This window comes from Pempheris klunzingeri, chromosome 19 (assembly GCF_042242105.1).
Source record: "Pempheris klunzingeri isolate RE-2024b chromosome 19, fPemKlu1.hap1, whole genome shotgun sequence".
Taxonomy (NCBI): Eukaryota; Metazoa; Chordata; class Actinopteri; order Acropomatiformes; family Pempheridae; genus Pempheris; species Pempheris klunzingeri.
In genome coordinates this window covers 10,559,586-10,577,716 of record NC_092030.1, presented here as the reverse complement: position 1 = coordinate 10,577,716, position 18,131 = coordinate 10,559,586, and the positions used below count along the sequence as shown (strand labels likewise).

Sequence of the window (18,131 nt, the reverse complement as noted above, 5' to 3'; positions counted from 1 at the left end):
CTCTGGTGAAACAGTTCACATACTGGGTGAAGTTGGGCAGTGCCTTTGCCATGGTGACATGGCTGAAGTCACCCAAGATAGCAATGAATGCACTCAGGTGTAGAGTGCATAATGTCATAATGTGTGACATCATCTGCAAATGCAAGGCCCCGAGGAGACCTGGCAGATCAAGCACATGTGCTACTTATACCTGAGGCTATAGACCAGTGTTAGATGGGTGGTTTAAGTAGTGTCTTGTTATATCATGACATCACTTTCTGAAAAAAAGGTGTCATGTAGTTGCATGGAATACTGCCAGAGGATTAGATCTCCTGAAGTTTTTCCTTCCACTACGGAGTCACAAGTTCACTAAAGTAGACTAAAACACCCAAAGAAAACCGTCAAAGGATCCCTGAACAATACACCTTTTATTCGTTTGAATAATGAAGGATCGTTTACTACCAGTGGAAGAGTTCTTCAAAGCAAATTGTTTCTATGAACCTTCTAGGAAATCATGGACCTGTTAAATAAAGCAGTACCCAGATGAACGTTTACGACTTGATATTTTGAGGGAAAATGCCAAATGTCAGTGAATGTTTGTTGTGAATACAGATGTGGTGACAATTTAAAGGGCAAATCTGAATAAATAAGTGAAGAAGCAAATGCAGATGCTTCCACCTACGGGGCGCAAGGTCTCTCTGAACGGTTTGATTAAAAAAGAAAATGATATCAATTATTTTATGGCATTCACAGTCACCAAATCTTAACCCATACTAAAGTAATGCCTAGACTGACATTTGTTTTTCCTTCCACACAGGTTAAAAATATAAAAATAAAATAAAGGGCTTTAAGAAGGTCTATTGGTTGTGTCTTCTTAAATTGTTATGGTGCCTCAAGATCAAAAGAAAAACACAGGCCTCGTAGTTGCATATTAACATTGTGTTATTCATATGTAACTAATGGGAAATTGAAGTTCTTACCAGAAACTGCAGGCTAGCGTTAGATGGCTTGTTAATCTAGTGTGTGAACAGGAGTTATATTGGATTAATCATTCTCAAAGGCTTGGTTTTAGGGAGAGTTAGATGGTCGAGGTCCTTGCCCTCTTTTACTGAGTCACTTGAAGAAATTCACCACAGCAGAGCAAACAGTTTCATGGTTCAGTGGTTTAGGCAGGTCAGTGCAATAGTTGTTTGCCATGTCTCACTCCACCACACCCCTCATGTACGCTCTCTCTTATGTACATATGATATTTCAGTTTTTTATTTTTAATACATTTGCAAAAATTTCTAAAAAACTTTTTTCACTTTGTCATTATGGGGTATTGTGTGTAGATTGATGAGGAAAAAAGAATTTAATCCATTTTGGAATAAGGCTGTAACATAACAAAATGTGGAAAAAGTGAAGGGGTCTGAATACTTTCCGTACCCACTGTATATACACATGTATGCATATGTGCAACTAAGAATGCTGTAAAGTAAGAATGCTTTCAAACATATAAAATCTTATCTATTTACAAAATTGGTATGACCACCCTCTGTCTTAAAGCAGCATCAGTTCTTCAGGGATTTTGTGGGATCATAGTCTGGTGTATCATTAACCAACTATACCAAACAAGTGCTAATGATGATCTATTTCATATGTAGGTGGAAACGCAGTCATTAACTGAAACAGAAAGAGCTGTAGGAGGATTAAAACTGGGTGAGGAACAGCCAAACTCTGCTACCAAGGTGAGGCTGTGGAAGACGGGTTCATGTCACAGGTCAAACACCATGACTGAGCACAGCGACAAGACACAAGGTGGTTCTACTGCATCAGCAAGGTCTCTGCCAGCCAAAGATTTCAAAGCAGACTGGGGTTTCAGGATGTGCTGTTCAAGCTCTTTGGAAGACGCACAAAGAAACAAGCAACAATGAGGACTGTAGAGGTACTGTTTATAGTGTATATTACACTTTGTATTTATTTTTTTACCTGCAACATTTTGTACATTTTTATTTTGCTTATTTATTTGTTTGTATTCATGGTGGTGGTCACTTTTACTTCTTTACTATTGTAACACCAGAATTTCCCCCCGGGGATCAATAAAGTATTTCGATCTATCTATCTAGATACAGTGGTTGGCCAAGGACACTTGGTGCATATAGCATAGCTTAAAAAAACTCTTTCAAAAACAAAATAGTTAATTCAACAACAATAAATTCTGCCACAAGGCTCCTGCTGTAATCTTACTTTTCATGGATAAACATGAAATAATGATAATGTTGTGATATAATGTCCAGCCTGAAGAGACAGGGTTTGGTTTACTTAAACCTTGAACTAAGAGAAATGGTCCCCCACTAACAAAAAATTATTTTCCACTAAGATCCCCTATAGAAATCTGATATGGTTTAATATAGTAGGCATTGGTCACCGTATACAGTGTTTTTTATCATGAAATTGTTGCTCTCCCATTGGCTCATGTTGTACAGAAGAAGTACAGAAGTCGGCTAACATTACATATCTGAAACAGAAGAGGGCGCCGTCCTCTAACTGTAGGCTTCAGTGAATATATTCAATTCAGTTGATCGATTTTCATTCAATATTCTCACACCTGTGTTCCATATTCTCAAATTCTCAATAACTATTAGCCGTGCTCCTTCCAAGCCCCGTCCAGGTTCAGCCCATGACTCACCACCTGGCCACATGGCGCTAACCTTTGCTGCGATGATCTCTCTGTAATCTCGCGTTGCACTGCGAGACTTGTAGCGCGCCGGGTTCTCAGCGGAGCCCAAAGTGTCTGTCAACGGTCGGCAAGTTAACGGCACTTAAATACTGGAGTTAACATCTTATCCATAACGGGTTTCAGTGCGTGGACATTACATTCGGTGATGTGAGATATACGAGCTTCGTGTGAACTCCGTCGTTCGGCGGTGTGAAGGTATTTTAACAGAGGGGCTGACAGCTCGGGGTCCTCTTTTAAAAGCGTCTCGGCTCACCGGCTTCTCTGACGTTGAGGTTACGCTGAAAACGCTAGCTGAGCTCATTTATCACGTGGGATCACTGGGATGACCCTTTCTCGTGTCAAGTGAGCTCCACGGATGTGTCGCTTCGGTGGTTTGCCGGCCGAGGGATATGTGACGTGGTAGTGTGTGTGTAGCAGCTCTTCCACCCTGAAGCCGGTAGTGTGTCGTCCGGTTCACGGATGCACCAGCAGGGTTCGTTGATGCCCCCTCTGCTAGGGGACGTATTCTGCCAGTGCCGGTCGGCCGAGACCCACCCAGGAGTCGACCCGGGCGGCGGATGCGGGCACGCCGGGGACCCCTCCTCAGCTTCCCCATCCGAACCGGTCACCGGACAGCCCGGGGCCGGGACCGGGGACTGGCACTGCGAGCCCTCAGCCCAGGCTTGTGACTTGTGTGGAGGACCTGAGCAGGAGCACAGACTCAAAGTGCTCTTCCAAGTTCTGGATGTGAACGGCGATGGAGGGATTTGTGTGAACGACCTGACGATTGGGCTGAAGAAACTAGGGGTTCATCGCACTGAACACGAGCTCATGGTAGGTGGACATGCTCACATGTGTCTCTTTGTCTTGTGTTCATGTCCATATGTCTGTCTCACTATTTCATGGAGCGAAGTCCATATCAGAAAAGCCTTGGATGAGCACAAGGGACAGACAACTCCTGGGACTCTTTTCAGAAAATGTTCATTTTCAACCAAATTTAGCTCAGTTTTAACGTTCAGTTTTGAACTGAGGAGTTCAGTAAGTGAACGGACTGTGATAGGGCTGTCTCAATAGAGTTTTCAGGCCTTCATTCAGTAAGACATTCAAACCCATGAAGTTAATCAGTAGGTGTTATATTAGTTTATTGTGCGTGGAAGCTGTTTGTTGACACTCTCATGCTGAAATACACTTGTTCTGCTGTTTGAGTGGTCCTAGTGTTTTTTTTTTGCCTCTAAACATCAACAAATTAGGAATGGCAGCAGAAGGAAGTAACCTATTATTGTGATGTATTTAGTAGCTAAATCTGGACATTGATCAAGTCACCACACTTGATTGGGTCAAAGGATACCAGACCCATAATTTATTTGAATAATGATTTACTTGGGTTTCAGTGGAGTTCTTCAAAGTAAATTCTTTGTTGGTACCGTGGAAGAAAATTATCACTCAAATGATAATTTGAAAGAATACACCTGTCAATAAATGTGTGTTGTAACTACACATGTGGTGACAATTTAAAGGACAAATCTGAATAAATGAGGGGAGAAACGACAAACGCAGATGCTTACATACAGGGCACAAACACTCACTGGATGCTTTGATTGGCCATGAAAATGTCATAAGTCTGACAGTCATAGTCCCCTCGTCGAAACCCAACCAAAATCCATGGGAGCTTTTTGAGCAACATCTCAGACAGCACTGACTTCCATCCTCATCATAACACCACTGAGAGAATATCTCATCCTTTCATTCCTCAGAGACATGGAGGATTTCTGCACATTGATAATAATTTCAACTCAGGTCTTTGCCCACTTAAGTCATGATTAGTTTGGCATTTGTTGCCCCTTGTACTCCTGCATTAAAAATAAAGTAAGAAGTAAAGGGCTTTTAGAGGGTCTTTTGTCTATGTTCCTACTGAACATAACTTATAGTATAAGTATGGTGCTGCAAGAAAAGAAAGCTATATAGTAGGTCCACATTACTATTGTGCTCTGTGTTATATCTCAGTATGTTAAAATACACACTAGATTTTACAGCAAAATGCAAGTTAAAGACCCATTTTCTACATGAGAAACTAATTATTTGCAGAGGATGAGTCTCACAGCCTGAGGGAAGAAGTTGCTGCTGTCATGACATTGTGATTTAAAAGGCCACAAAGACTCCAGAGGATTAACAACTACTAACCATTCACTGCTGCTCTATCCACACTACTTGAAACTGTCAGACTTCAGTGTATCTCAAAATAATATTTTCAATACTATTTGACAGCTAGAGCTTTTCTTTAAGCAGATGTGCTGACAAATAATTTTTGTAATGAATTTACTCAAGTCATACCTGCTCTTTGCAGTTAAAGCCTGCAGACAAGGTCAAAAGGGTTCAGTTACTGTTTGACTAAACATTAGAATGACCAAGCTGCTTTATCTAGGAGCCTGAACATGATGCCAAGCATAGTGTAATCTAAGAAATGTAGTTGCTCTCCTTTTCCCTTACTGTGTATTTAACAGTGAGTGATGTCGGGGGGGCCTCACCAAGTCACACGTAGAGCACCACCACCACAGCAGCAGTCTAGAGCTCAACCTGTGAACATACACAGTTAAATCTCAAAGGACACAAAACCAAGTCCCACTCCTGTCAGCTGAAGTCAGCATGGATCTATGGATCCATCCTGCTTTGTATGATAGACCCAGGTGGTAATAAAATGGTGGTGTATGATTTGTGTATTGCATATTTTATACCATAGTTTGATCTATTTAGTCTCAAGAAAAGCATCAGTAAGATGTGATTAGTTTGTTTGTGCAGTTTTTCCTCCCTGGCCACACGTGACATTTGAGTGTCAAGTAAAATGCAAAAGAAAATGCAGTCATGTGTTGCTTACATACTGATGCTTGAATCTCATGTACATGAACGTGTTTTTATATCATTAGTGAAAATCATATTAGTGATATGGATTCTGAAATGGTAGCGTATCCCTAGACTGTCATCACATGATCACTGATGGGAGCACACATGGGGCTAAAGCGTGTAAAGCACTGTAAGTAAGTCGATGTATGATGCTGATACATCATGTACATACATGCTTGGTGCACAGGCGCACACACACAGCACAACAGGTCTTGTCTGGTTGTGTGAAGGGCCTCCTCTTCAGGCCACAGCCCAGGGTCAAGGATGTCCCTCCAAACACTCAGGAATCTCACGGGTCATAGCTAAGTGCAAATGCAGTCCCAAGCAGACAGCCAGGAAAGGTTTGAAGATCTTGAATTACTGTTGTTGTTGTTTTGGGTCAAAATATGCAATAAGCAGATAACATACAACTTTTGCAAACATTTTCATCCTTGACTGAGTCTCTCTTTGCAAAATAGCAGTGTTATTTAAAGGCATTTGCCTTAAAATGCTCAGTTGCATTTTGCCAATTGGCTCATTTATATTTGGGCTTAGTAAAACAACCGATCATAAGATGAAGGTTAGCATGAACCAAAACATGTCCACATCACCACAACACATCATTGTAAAACTTGTTAACAATGACCTCTTGATCAAATTATATTTGCTATAAAAACCTCCTACTTTATATGGCAAGTTTTTATCAATGAAAGTATTTTTATCAATTTTCTGCTCATGCTTATATAATCTATACCCCCTATATGCAGTGGCAAGAAAAAGTATGTGAACCTTTTGGAATTTCATGGTTTTCTGCATTAATTTGTCATCTTCCCCTCAATGATTGCAAGCTGACTAAGCCCTGATGCAGCAAAGCAGGCCCAAATCATGATGTTCCCTCCACCATACTTTACGGTTGGGATGATGTTTTCATGTTGACACATACTTTTTCTTGCCACTGTACATATACCCATATGAGACATGACTATTAAAATGCAGATCAAACTGGTTGCAGTGAGTCCCATATCAGCCCTTTTTCTTTTTATCGTCCTATGGTTCTTTTTCCCACCACCCCTCCACACTCTAACCCCATAGCAACCCTTGGCAGGCCTACATGTGCCCTGGTAGTTTTCCATGAGACGGCATCCTGCAGCTTACATCCCAGCTCCCTAGCGACAGGTTGCATCCCTTTTCCTTATCTACCATATACTCACATCCTTATCCACAACATTTAACTCAGGAAGAGACTCTGGAGAAAAAAGTCCTTGTTCAAGTTATTAATTCATGCTCTCAATTTAATAATTTGTGCGCACAGATTACTTAATTTGCGCTTTCAGTTTTATAATTCCTGCACATGAATGATACATAATTCCTGCTCTTGATTTGATATTGTTTTAGGTGTGATACAGCTGTGTTAAAGCTCAAGCTCTTCCTCTCTCACTGCCCAAACAAAGCTGACCCTTTTGAAGAATATACAGATGCTGTATAGGTTAACTGATTCTACTGGACTGTTGCTGCATCCCCAGATCATGTCAACTAAATCGGTACTTAAGATACTAACATAACCAATAGGAGTGATGGCCAAACATACAAAGATAAAGGCACGTTCCTTCATTACCATGTGAAATAGTTGGAGGATTAGTTTTCTGTTGATTGACTGACTGATTACTATTTCACTAATCATTTCAACACTAGTAATACAACATACGGTAAGACAGTTTCTGATAATATAACTGGCAGGGGCCACAGTGTTACTTTTGATACTTGAAATACATTTTGCTGCTAATATGTACAGTATGTTTACCACACATAAACTGTCATTTCTTTTCACTCAATACCACAAACACTGTCCTGCTGCCCCAAATACAAACTAGAGCACCAAATGTGGTGACCAACAGTTTGCGAGCCTTATCCTTTAATAAGTACCTTAAGTGACTTTTCTTTACTAAAATGTGAAAATGCCTAATGCTGGTGGGCAGAGCCCTGTTACAGTATTTGGGATTAGGGACTTGGGCGGGTGGACATACGTCCACATAGGAGAGATCATGTTTCTGTTAATAATAAGCTACACTGGGAATGTACTCTGAAGCAGTGCAATCAGTAAAAAAGGAACAGTGAGGATTTCATGAAGTGATGGACTTACTTTGCTGCGTCACACTCTAGTTTTCCCAGCAGGAGAACCCAGTACACACTGGAAATTAAAATGCAAGGCAGCTCTGCTGGATGCTGACAGCGTGCTTGGAATGACTTGGAGGGAGTGGGGGGAGGCGGAGGAGGGAGGCATCACCCAGCAGATTTTCTGCTGTGGGGGCGGTGCAACCAAGGGGGAACCCTGTGCCCTCACCCTACCCCCTCCTTCTACTCTGACAGACAATTGAAGGCATAAATTTATTTCCATGCTGCTATCTTATCATTCATTGGCTGAGGAGCTCGTTCCATGGCTCGACAGAGGGACCTGCCAGTAAGGGCTGCACTGATTGGTCGGGCTCGGCTGCAGTGAGGATGCAGGTTTCTGGAGCCTCTCTTTGCTGCATTACTCTGGCTGCTAGTAGTGAAGCTGGCTAAGTGGCAAATCCTGTGTCTCTGCTGCTGCTGCAATCTTTTCTTTTTTTTTTTTATCATTCTCAACATGAGATATTTACAGTTTAAAATTCTAGGTTTAATGAATGGAGTGGCAATCATGTTCAGGAAGTTATATGGCAAGAGTTAGCTTGGAGATTTTTGTTTTTACCCTGGTGCATTTGATGCCCGTGGACCTTTGCCTGGACATCTGCCAATTTGAGTGATTTTAATGGGAAAAGATCCGGGAAGATGATGAGACACAGACACTGAGCTGGAGCAGTGAAGTGGAAGAAAGTAGAGGAGCCCTTTCAGAAGTCCCTTGTTGTCCTCAGCTGACCTCTCCACACTTTTCTGCTAATTCACGCTGTGCTCTCAGCCAGCAGGCAGTGTTGTTGTTGTGTTTAAGTAGAGGGCAGTTACCCAGACACTGTCCGCCTCAGTCTGAAGATGCTGCAGGACCTGCTGAGTTTCCTGTGCCAGAGGCTTTTTGGCAGGACACAGTGTAAACCTGCTGAAAGTCAGTTGCCAGGGGAGAAAGAGACTGAGGCTACTGGCAACTGCAGAGAGCAGCAAGATGATCTGCATGAAAACACTGCACACTGCTCTGACAGTAATGAAATCAGCAGGAGTGATGTTACCCCAAAGAAGACCACAGTATTAATCATGGTGGCACCGCCTACAGATCTTCAACAGGTAGGATAAAGCAGGCGGCTGTATTCTCAGTAATACACTGTCGATCAAGGCTTGATATTCAGTCCTGCGTAACCTGTAAGGACGACAGGATAGTTACTGAGTGGGCAGATGTAGGCCTGCTTTCAACTGCATTCCACTCACTACTGTTGGTGATCTACTAATTGGGTGGTAAATGGATCCAACCAGACAGGATGGTGTCCTGGTGGGCGGATGTGGAGCTCTTCATATGCTTCAGCTCTGTGCTCTAATGACACTATTTTTCAGGAATCTCCCACAAAGGGCAAACAATCTGGCTTCTATGTAGTCTCTTACTTTGCAGTACTTTCAGCTGAACAGTAGAGGAAACCTGATGTGTCTGTTTCTCTGTATCCTAGTGTCCAACATGGACCACAATGAATTTGAGTATTTTGAATCAAATGGATTACCATCTGGAAAAAAATCAGTGTTAAGTTTATTTCTCCCAATGCATGAATTGATGACATAAAAAAAATGTGTGAATGAAAACAAGCGTTGCTATGATTCTGATGCTGCAATTTATTTTTAAGATTTACCTTTGATATTTGTATTTGCTAGATGTGATCTGTCTTTACTAATAACCTCTCAGGTGATAAACTCCCATGTACTGTTTTGTAGTTCCAATGGAAGCATATTTTTAAAAATGTCATACTTGTAGTTGGCAAGGATCTCATGCTTTATATTATGTCAACATATTATGCAAAGGAGGGTATTTTTAGTAAAGCAGCATCTTATGAAACGTGTTAATAAGTTAGATTTAAGTGGTATTTCTTTTACCACCAGATGGCACCAGGGTTGTGTTCACAATCTACAACTTCAGCAATGGCCTTAATGTGTCCTTCTGTAATTGAACTGAGTTTCCGCAGTGTGCCCCCTGAGTCTCCCCACTGGACTGTGAGCTGTAAGAGACAGACCACTTCACATAGTATTATTCCCTAGTAGTAGGGCTTACAGACAGAACAAACAGTCAAGCCCCTGTTTTTATGTTTCAACTACATGTTTCAACCACAACTCGCACATATTTTAAATCATGGTCAACCACTTCGTAAAGCATGTAACAGTGTTACAGATGTTTTGCTGTGGTCTTCCCGCGTTCCTTTGGTTTCGCTCCATGTCCATACAGCATGAATGCGAACTTAAGAAAACCTATATATTTGCTCTAATACTGTGCATAAGATCCATTAATATAGGCCTGGAACTAACAGGTATTTTAATTATGAATGAATTATTTTCTCTGATTAATTCATTAATCATTCAATCTGTAAAATTCAATTCAATTCAAAAATCTTTGTCTTATACTGCTGCAAACAACAATACAACGAAATTGAGATGACACTCCCTGAGATGTTTCCCAGAGTCAAAAGTAACACCATCAAATGCGTTGTTCAACAGTCCAAACCTCAAAGCAATATAGCTTACAGTGATCTTTTTCTTGTTGAATGACAATTATCGAAATAGTTGGAGGATTAGTTTTCTGTTGATTGACTGATTACTATTCCACTAATCATTTCAACACTAGTAATACAACATACGGTAAGACAGTTTCTGATAATATAACTGGCAGGGGCCACAGTGTTACTTTTGATACTTGAAATACATGTTGCTGCTAATATGTACAGTATGTTTTGAATGCAGGGCTTTTACTTTTAATTGTGTATTTATACATAGTGGTATTGCAACTTTTACTTAAGTAAAGGATTCCTCCATTACTGCTGTTGCATTACAATGGTATGATTATATATTGCAACATTAACAGCAAATGTTCAGCATGTAAAAATGCCGGTATACTCCTTTAGGTAGTGGTATTTCAGTGCTGTGGTTAATTGTAAAAACACATCAGTCCTTCAGATAGTGCCTCATGGACTGCTCTCTATTCTGTCCAGTGGTGCACATGGTTGGCTTTCTCTCATGCTCAGTCAATTTTGCCCGCTCACTAGCAGAACAACTAATCTGGCAAAGTATTGCTCAGGTGCATCCTGTTGAGAGGCAAACATGTAGATTTCTTCTCAGGCCTGCATACCCAGCTGTTCTTTTAGTCAGGTATCCATTTCCTGTCACTAAAAGTACATTCATGTTCCAGTCAACTCCAATTCCTTGTAGAAATCCTTCCAGTTGGCTTGGCAGGCTAAATTGGCAGAAAGTGTTGTGGACCGTCTAAGATGCCTGATAAACTGATATGTGTGATGACTGTAAAGTGGTCTAAACCTCAGGCTGAGTCAACAGTGCACAGATGGTAGGGGATGGTGGAAGGTTCCACGCTCTGACCTTTGCTGCTGTTTGTCACATCATTGTGTCTACAAAGCAATGAGGCTGTCATTGATAATATTGGTCAATTAGTTCAAGTTAATATCTTCTATGGATAATGTTAACACAGCTATCGCATCATGCCTACTGGAACATGTTGACATCGCTTCAATACAAAAATGAGCACATTCACATTCTAATTAGCTGCTGTCCCTCACATGTTTGTTTCTAAATGTACGCAAGTTCCTCGAAGGTTTTTATCCTGTTTCTTCCCTCCTTACAGAAAATAGTGAAAGCAGGAGACAAAGACCTGGACGGACAGTTAGACTTCGAAGAGTTTGTTCATTATCTCAGAGACCATGAGAAGAAACTCCGGCTGGTCTTCAAGAGTCTGGACAAGAAGAATGATGGTGAGGAATCTTGTTACAACTTACTTTTTGAGTTCCATGACAATTTTTGATGTTTCTAGTCAGAATGCTTTCTGTTGCCATGGGAATTCTGCTTTCTTGACTTAAGAAATACAGCAGCTTCTGAGCGTCATTAACCAGGGTGGAGATGTGAGGCGACCATGACATGCTCTACGTCATGCTGATGCCCAGGAACCTAAGACTATTCACCTGCTCCAGTAGACAGGGGTGTTTATCTTTGCCTCCTTTCTAAAACCACCCAGCAGCTCCTCGGTTTTGCTGATGTTGAGGTTGATCTCTGTGCACCACTCTGCAAGATTGTTGATTTCCTCCTGATATGAGGTCTCCAGCTGATGATGGTGGTGTCCTCCTCTACAAACTTCACAACAGAGCCCTCTCCATGCTGGGGTTAGGGTTTGGGTGTTTGCCAACAGAATGGAGGTAATAATAATCATCTCTGCGGTGCAGGCCGGATCGACTCGCAAGAAATCATGCAGTCTCTCCGTGACCTGGGAGTGAACATCTCTGAGGAACAAGCTGACAAGATTCTCAAAAGGTCAGAGTCATGCTGTGATCCACAGGCCCTTCTACATGTAATGGATTCACAAGCTGGTTCACTGTTTGCGAGTGTGTGTATGTGTTGTCTCTCGTCTTTTTTGTAATTTATGTTACATTGATACGCGTGCCATTTGATTCAGAGGAGCTGTTGTATACCCCCCTCTAACACTTACAGGCAGCAGTTGGGTGATATCCGGGCCAGTTTTTGTCGTATCTGTTAAAGATGTTACAGGGTCCAACAATAACCTTTTTTGCCACTGGCCCTGACAGGCAAGAAACTGCTGGCCCAAACAGAATTTTACTGGCCCTGGCGGCGCTTTCCACATGTAGTCAGCGTATTATTAGTTGTAGTATACAGTCCGCTATATAATATGTCCATTGGGCAGTTATTGTCAGACCTGAAACATCTCTTAAACACATGAACATGGCACAAGTCTGAAAACAGCATAATAAGCTTTAAACTCAGCATCAGTGATTCACACAACATGGAAACACTCCCTTTCCTTAATGTCATTACTATTTCAGCTGAGCAGCACCACCACTCCCTCTCAAATACCAGCTGCCAGATATCTATACATCATAATAGGGTTTATGGAATTTTGTCAAACAGACACATGAAGCCAGCAATGTAACATTCCCCATGTGTTAAAGTAGTCTGCTCAGCCTCGCTACCTGTCACCACTCATGTGAACTATCTAGTTGCTTTATTTATCCAGCAGCAACTGGTCCATGATGTTATGGCTCAGTGTGATCCATGTCTGGTGCTTCTAACCTTTGTCTGTTTGTCTGTCTGTCTCTTCTTCTCTCTGGCTGGTCTCAGAATAAGGAGGGGTCATATCTGGGCCCCTATCTTGTAGTAAGTAGTAGCTTCTATAGTCTGCTTGCTCAGCCGGTGCTGCACTGATCACCACTGCATACTCTGTCTCATGTAATTATCAGCTGCTATTGTTTGTCAGTGATTTCAGATGAAAAGTGTAACAAATATCACACTGGCGAAGCAAAGAAATGCTGTGATAATATGGTGATTCAGTTGTGGCACAGAGCACTCTAGTAGGACATCCTGCTTTAACAGAATGCTCTTGAACTCATAAAGGAAGCCCCAAGAACAAATGTTACCATTACTGCGAGGTAACAGTGCATGTGGGCAGATGGCTTGTTCTTCATAGAGTCTAAAATGATCACATCGCTAACAGTCTGTATCCACTGTGTTATTTCACATCCCCAGTATGGATAAAAACGGTACTATGACAATTGACTGGAACGAGTGGCGGGATTACCACCTCCTGCATCCAGCAGACAACATTCCTGAGATCATCCTCTACTGGAAACACTCCACGGTACACACTCTTCCTCTGTGCTTGAAAACGCTCCTACTAAAATGTATTTGTGCAGGCGGTGTTACACTAAAAGATGAAAGTACCAAAGAACATTAATAGGCACTAATATTCATTCTAACTACATGCAACTAACATCTATTATTTTGTTTTGAGGGAGCTCAACTCAAAATGCCCACCCACCCGCAGAAAGAATAAGAGGTCTGGTCATCCTGTGTTCAGTCTCAAAGTGACCACAGAAAGTGAATTTGCAGTTTCTGAGGCTGGTAACTCTAATGAACGTATCCTCTGCAGCAGAGGTAACTCTTGGTCTTCCTTTCCTGGGGAGGTCCTCATGAGAGCCAGTTTCATCACAGGGTTTGATGGTTTTCATGACTGTAGTTGAGGATACATTTAAGTTCTTGACGTTTTCCAGACTGACTGACCTTCATGTCTTAGAGTAATGATGGACTGTCTGAGCTGAGTGGTTCTTACCATAATATGGATTAGGACAGTAGTGGAATAGGGCTGTTCACTGTACAGAACTGTGAACCGACCCTACCTCTGCACAACACAGCTGGTGATCTCAGACACATTAAGAAGGCAAGAAATTCCACAAATTGTGATGGACCAGGACTGGTCTATCACACTGGTGACCAAACCTGGGTGTACCCACTCAGTTGCCCTGGGACAGATACAGTACTGGCTGAATGGTACGTAGATCGGCATCCCAAGCATCAGTAAAATGGAACTAAATTCAACCATTCAGTGCACAGTTTGAATTCTTTGTGAGAAAGGGATTTTGCTGACCTGAGGATTAACCACTTAGGATTAGTGTTCTACCCTGATTTAGTGTCTCCTGTCTCTGGATAACTATAGATAATTAAATCAACTCTTTACTGAGGACTAGTGTCACCTGGCTGGAATCCTCTGCTTCCTCCTCAGATCTTTGATGTTGGTGAGAGTTTGTTGGTGCCTGATGAGTTCACGGCGGAGGAGAAGAAGACAGGAATGTGGTGGCGACACCTAGTGGCAGGAGGAGGAGCTGGTGCTGTGTCTCGAACCTGCACGGCACCATTAGACAGGCTCAAAGTGCTCATGCAGGTAAAGCCCAACATTCAGCTCATTAATGAGGACAAGTATTATAGCAGCTGACTCTCACCGAGGGACATTTTCATTCTAGGCACACAAAACAAAAGGTATTGGTAAGTGAATACATGCTGACTCTTGATTGCGGCCTCCCCAGGTTCACGCTTCTAAGAGCAACAGCATGCATATTGCAGGGGGCTTTACCCAGATGATCCGAGAGGGCGGTGTGAGGTCACTGTGGCGAGGAAATGGCATCAATGTCATTAAGATTGCTCCAGAGTCTGCTATTAAGTTCATGGCCTACGAACAGGTAGGCAACTCTGACACCACTAAGCTCTTTATTTCCGTCACACTTCATGTTGTTGCATAACAAACAAGGCTGTCTTGTCTCTCAGATTAAACGTTTAATTGGAAGCGACCATGAGACTTTGGGCATCACAGAGAGACTGGTGGCAGGCTCTCTTGCTGGAGCAATCGCTCAGAGCAGCATCTATCCCATGGAGGTGAGAGACCAATGAGCAGAGACAGAATGCAACGACTGTTCAGGCAAGACTTTGGTTAAAAGAAGTGGTCATTGAGATTGTATTCATTCTGTTACTGTTATGCAGCAACTCATGACTCATTATGTTTGTATGCAGAAATATCAAAATGGAATCTTTTGTCTTGTGACTGGCTGCCCATTTTAACGTTCAGCCTCGAACCCATCATGTGAAACTGGTCTGTCACCTCTTATTCACACGCAGACTCACAGACCTTCTGTTGTGCACAAAGTGTGAGCAAGTCATTTATGTACATGAGGTTCATAACACACAACTTATTTTAATATGAAGGATAATGCATGGCATGTGTATGTAAGTGTATGTTTTTAAAAGTATGAAAGATCTGCTATGACTCTTGGACAATAAAGTGGACATTGCTTTCATCTGTCAGAAGACCTGACATCACTTCCTCTCCTCAAAGGTTCTAAAGACACGGTTAGCCCTGAGGAAGACGGGCCAGTACTCGGGCATCTTAGATTGTGCCAAACATATCTTCCAGAAGGAGGGTATGGCTGCTTTCTACAAGGGCTATGTCCCCAACATGCTGGGCATCATTCCCTACGCTGGCATCGACCTGGCTGTCTATGAGGTACGTGGTTGTTCTCAAAGGTCTCTTTTGTTTGTTGTTTTTTAGTTTAGTCTGACTTCTTTGCTCTCCTCTTCTCTGTCAGACTCTGAAGAATTCCTGGCTGCAGCGCTTCGCCACAGACAGCGCTAATCCAGGAGTGTTTGTGCTCCTGGCTTGTGGCACCACTTCCAGCACATGTGGCCAGCTAGCCAGCTACCCACTGGCCCTGGTCAGGACCAGAATGCAAGCACAAGGTCAGTCACTACGGAACTCTACTGTTGTCTCTTAGAGGGATATGAAGATATTTTTATGAATTTCAGGAACACCCCAATAGATTGATTACCCATTAGTCTGCCAGGCAATTAGAATGATTTTTGTATTCTCTTAAATCTGTCTAGCTTTTTTCTATGAGGCTTGTTTGTATGAATGTTCCAAAGTTCAGTTCAGCAAACTATTGCAACTGCACAAAGGTGTTCATTTGATTTGATCATTACCACTAATAGAGCCCCTAAACTATTATGTAAGGCTGCTTGGCTTGCTCCTTGGGGCCCTTTCATTCACACAAATGGCAAATTTCATTTGTACCTAAAAGAAAGTCATGAATACAAGAAAACCAGTAAATGCCACGCGTTCTCTCAAATCACTCATGAGTGCCACAAAAGTGGGAATCTGTTCATACAAATTGTTCTTGAATTAGGCCCATTTTTGTTATTTTCTGATTGAAATGATTTGATTTCAGGTCACACCCTTACCATGTCTTTTTACACCTGATACAAGCTACTGTATTGCTTTAACTTTCTCTCAAGTAGCTCAACAGGACAAAGAGTCCTGAGTTAGCAAATTATGGTCCCATTTAGAGTAAAATAGATGAGAAATCATGGTATGCTTCAGCCAATCAGAGGTGGGTCATTCAGAAATTTAACCAGACGCGGGATCTTTGCAGAATGACTTCTGATTCTGTAACACAGATGGCAAAAGCCTAAATGTCAAATGCTTCCAAACAGCAGTAAATAAACCAGCGGGTGATGTCATGGTAGCTACGTCCACTTCGTCTATACAGTCTGAGGTGAAGTGTAGAAAAATGTGACCTTTCCACTTATCTGTAGACATTTTCTGAATTTGTCTGATAACATTGTTTGTAAATGGTAAATGGTCTGTGTTTGTACAGCTCCTTTCTAGTCATTTCGACAGCTCAAAGCGCTTTTCCATCACATCCTCATTCACACATTCACACATCATTCATTCAGGAGGAATGAATCTAAGCTGGAGGAGACAGTTCTTTCACACACATTCACACACTAAAGCTATGCTGCACTGGGAGTCGTCAACTTATCATGTAGCACAATGAATTGCAGCTTAAATTGGAGGAAATGTTCAGCAATTTGATACCATTAACAGTGCAGGTTTAACTTGTATCCTAAACACTGTTTATTGGCTCAGACCATATCATTAAACCTTAAAGCTGGTGTTGCTGCCATACAGCCTCTTTTGAATATGTATGCTTAGTTCAACTCTGATAGGAAGCTCCTGCAATATTTTCCTCTATGGTTTCTCTGGTTGCCATGGTCGCATTACTTCCATTGTCAACTCAGACAGCAGTGGCCATGCAAGATAGTCAGAGCAGCGGCTGTCCCCTCTATCACTGCCGCTTCTGCCCTGTTAAATTAGAACTCTTGAAATCTGTATCGGAGCATCTGTGATGGCCATGGTGGGATGTTCATGGATGTGTTCACTATGTTTAGTGACTATTTTGTGTTTGGTGTAGTGTTTGAGGAGCCTGTCTTCCTTCTGCTTTCCTCAGCTACCCTGGAAGGGGGCCCCCAGATGAACATGTCTGGCCTGTTCAAACACATCATTAGGACCGAGGGGCCCATGGGACTCTACAGAGGCCTGACACCCAACTTCATGAAGGTCATTCCGTCTGTCAGCATCAGCTATGTGGTCTACGAGTACCTCAAGATCACGCTGGGGGTTCAGTCAAAGTGAGGAGCGAGGCAGAGAGAGGAGATCAGGAAGCTTTTTTGGGGGGGGGGCTGAAGATGAACTGTGTAGGGCTCTAAGAAGCCAGCTGCTGATATTCGACAGATTTAAATCAAATAATCAAATTCCAGGGTTTAAAGGATGAACATTAGATGATGTGAACGAAAAGGAATGAGATCTTGAAAACGGAGAGGCACATGAAGGATGGAGGAAAGCTTGACTGAAGCAATGGCTGTTAGTTACCCTTGTTGAAATATTTCCTTTAGCAATCCAGCAGTGCTTCAACAGCTGTTAATCTAAGATGACATTGAATTACTTGAAGTGGTTTACTGGTGTACCAGTAAAATGTACCTGCTGGTTTTAGGCACTGACACTGCTGTGGTAGGAGCACAGGAGTCTGTGTAAAGGAAGAATCTTTGTCTCGAAGGGCTTTGCTAAAGCATCTCACAAAGCATTTCTCATGTCTCTCAAGTGGAAGACTTGCACACTACTAATTATCAAAAGTAAGTGACTGTGGACAAAACCGATGTGGATATGACTCCAGCAGGTATGTAGATTCCCTTTGTGCATTTAATATGCTCCTTGTTCTTGATTTTGATGGTATCTACAATT

The 18,131-nt window shown here is 42.1% G+C and overlaps 1 protein-coding gene across 1 annotated transcript; it reads left to right on the top strand.

Annotated features, from left to right (window-relative positions):
* The first annotated feature begins 3,052 nt into the window (after positions 1 to 3,052).
* On the top strand, positions 3,053 to 18,117 carry slc25a25b (solute carrier family 25 member 25b). Its single transcript, XM_070850247.1, has 10 exons — positions 3,053 to 3,511; positions 11,349 to 11,475; positions 11,941 to 12,028; positions 13,256 to 13,367; positions 14,289 to 14,447; positions 14,590 to 14,742; positions 14,828 to 14,935; positions 15,393 to 15,560; positions 15,643 to 15,793; positions 17,341 to 18,117. The coding sequence occupies exons 1-10, from the start codon at positions 3,158 to 3,160 to the stop codon at positions 17,523 to 17,525; spliced, it is 1,605 nt and encodes a 534-aa protein (XP_070706348.1). The 5' UTR covers positions 3,053 to 3,157; the 3' UTR covers positions 17,526 to 18,117.
* The last annotated feature ends 14 nt before the right edge of the window (positions 18,118 to 18,131 follow it).

Coding starts and splice junctions, on each gene's coding strand:
- slc25a25b (XM_070850247.1), top strand. CDS start 3,158: ATGCACCAGCAGGGTTCGTTGATGCCCCCTCTGCTAGGGGACGTATTC. Junction 3,512..11,348: donor GCACTGAACACGAGCTCATG/GTAGGTGGACAT, acceptor CCCTCCTTACAG/AAAATAGTGAAAGCAGGAGA. Junction 14,936..15,392: donor GCAGCATCTATCCCATGGAG/GTGAGAGACCAA, acceptor CTCTCCTCAAAG/GTTCTAAAGACACGGTTAGC.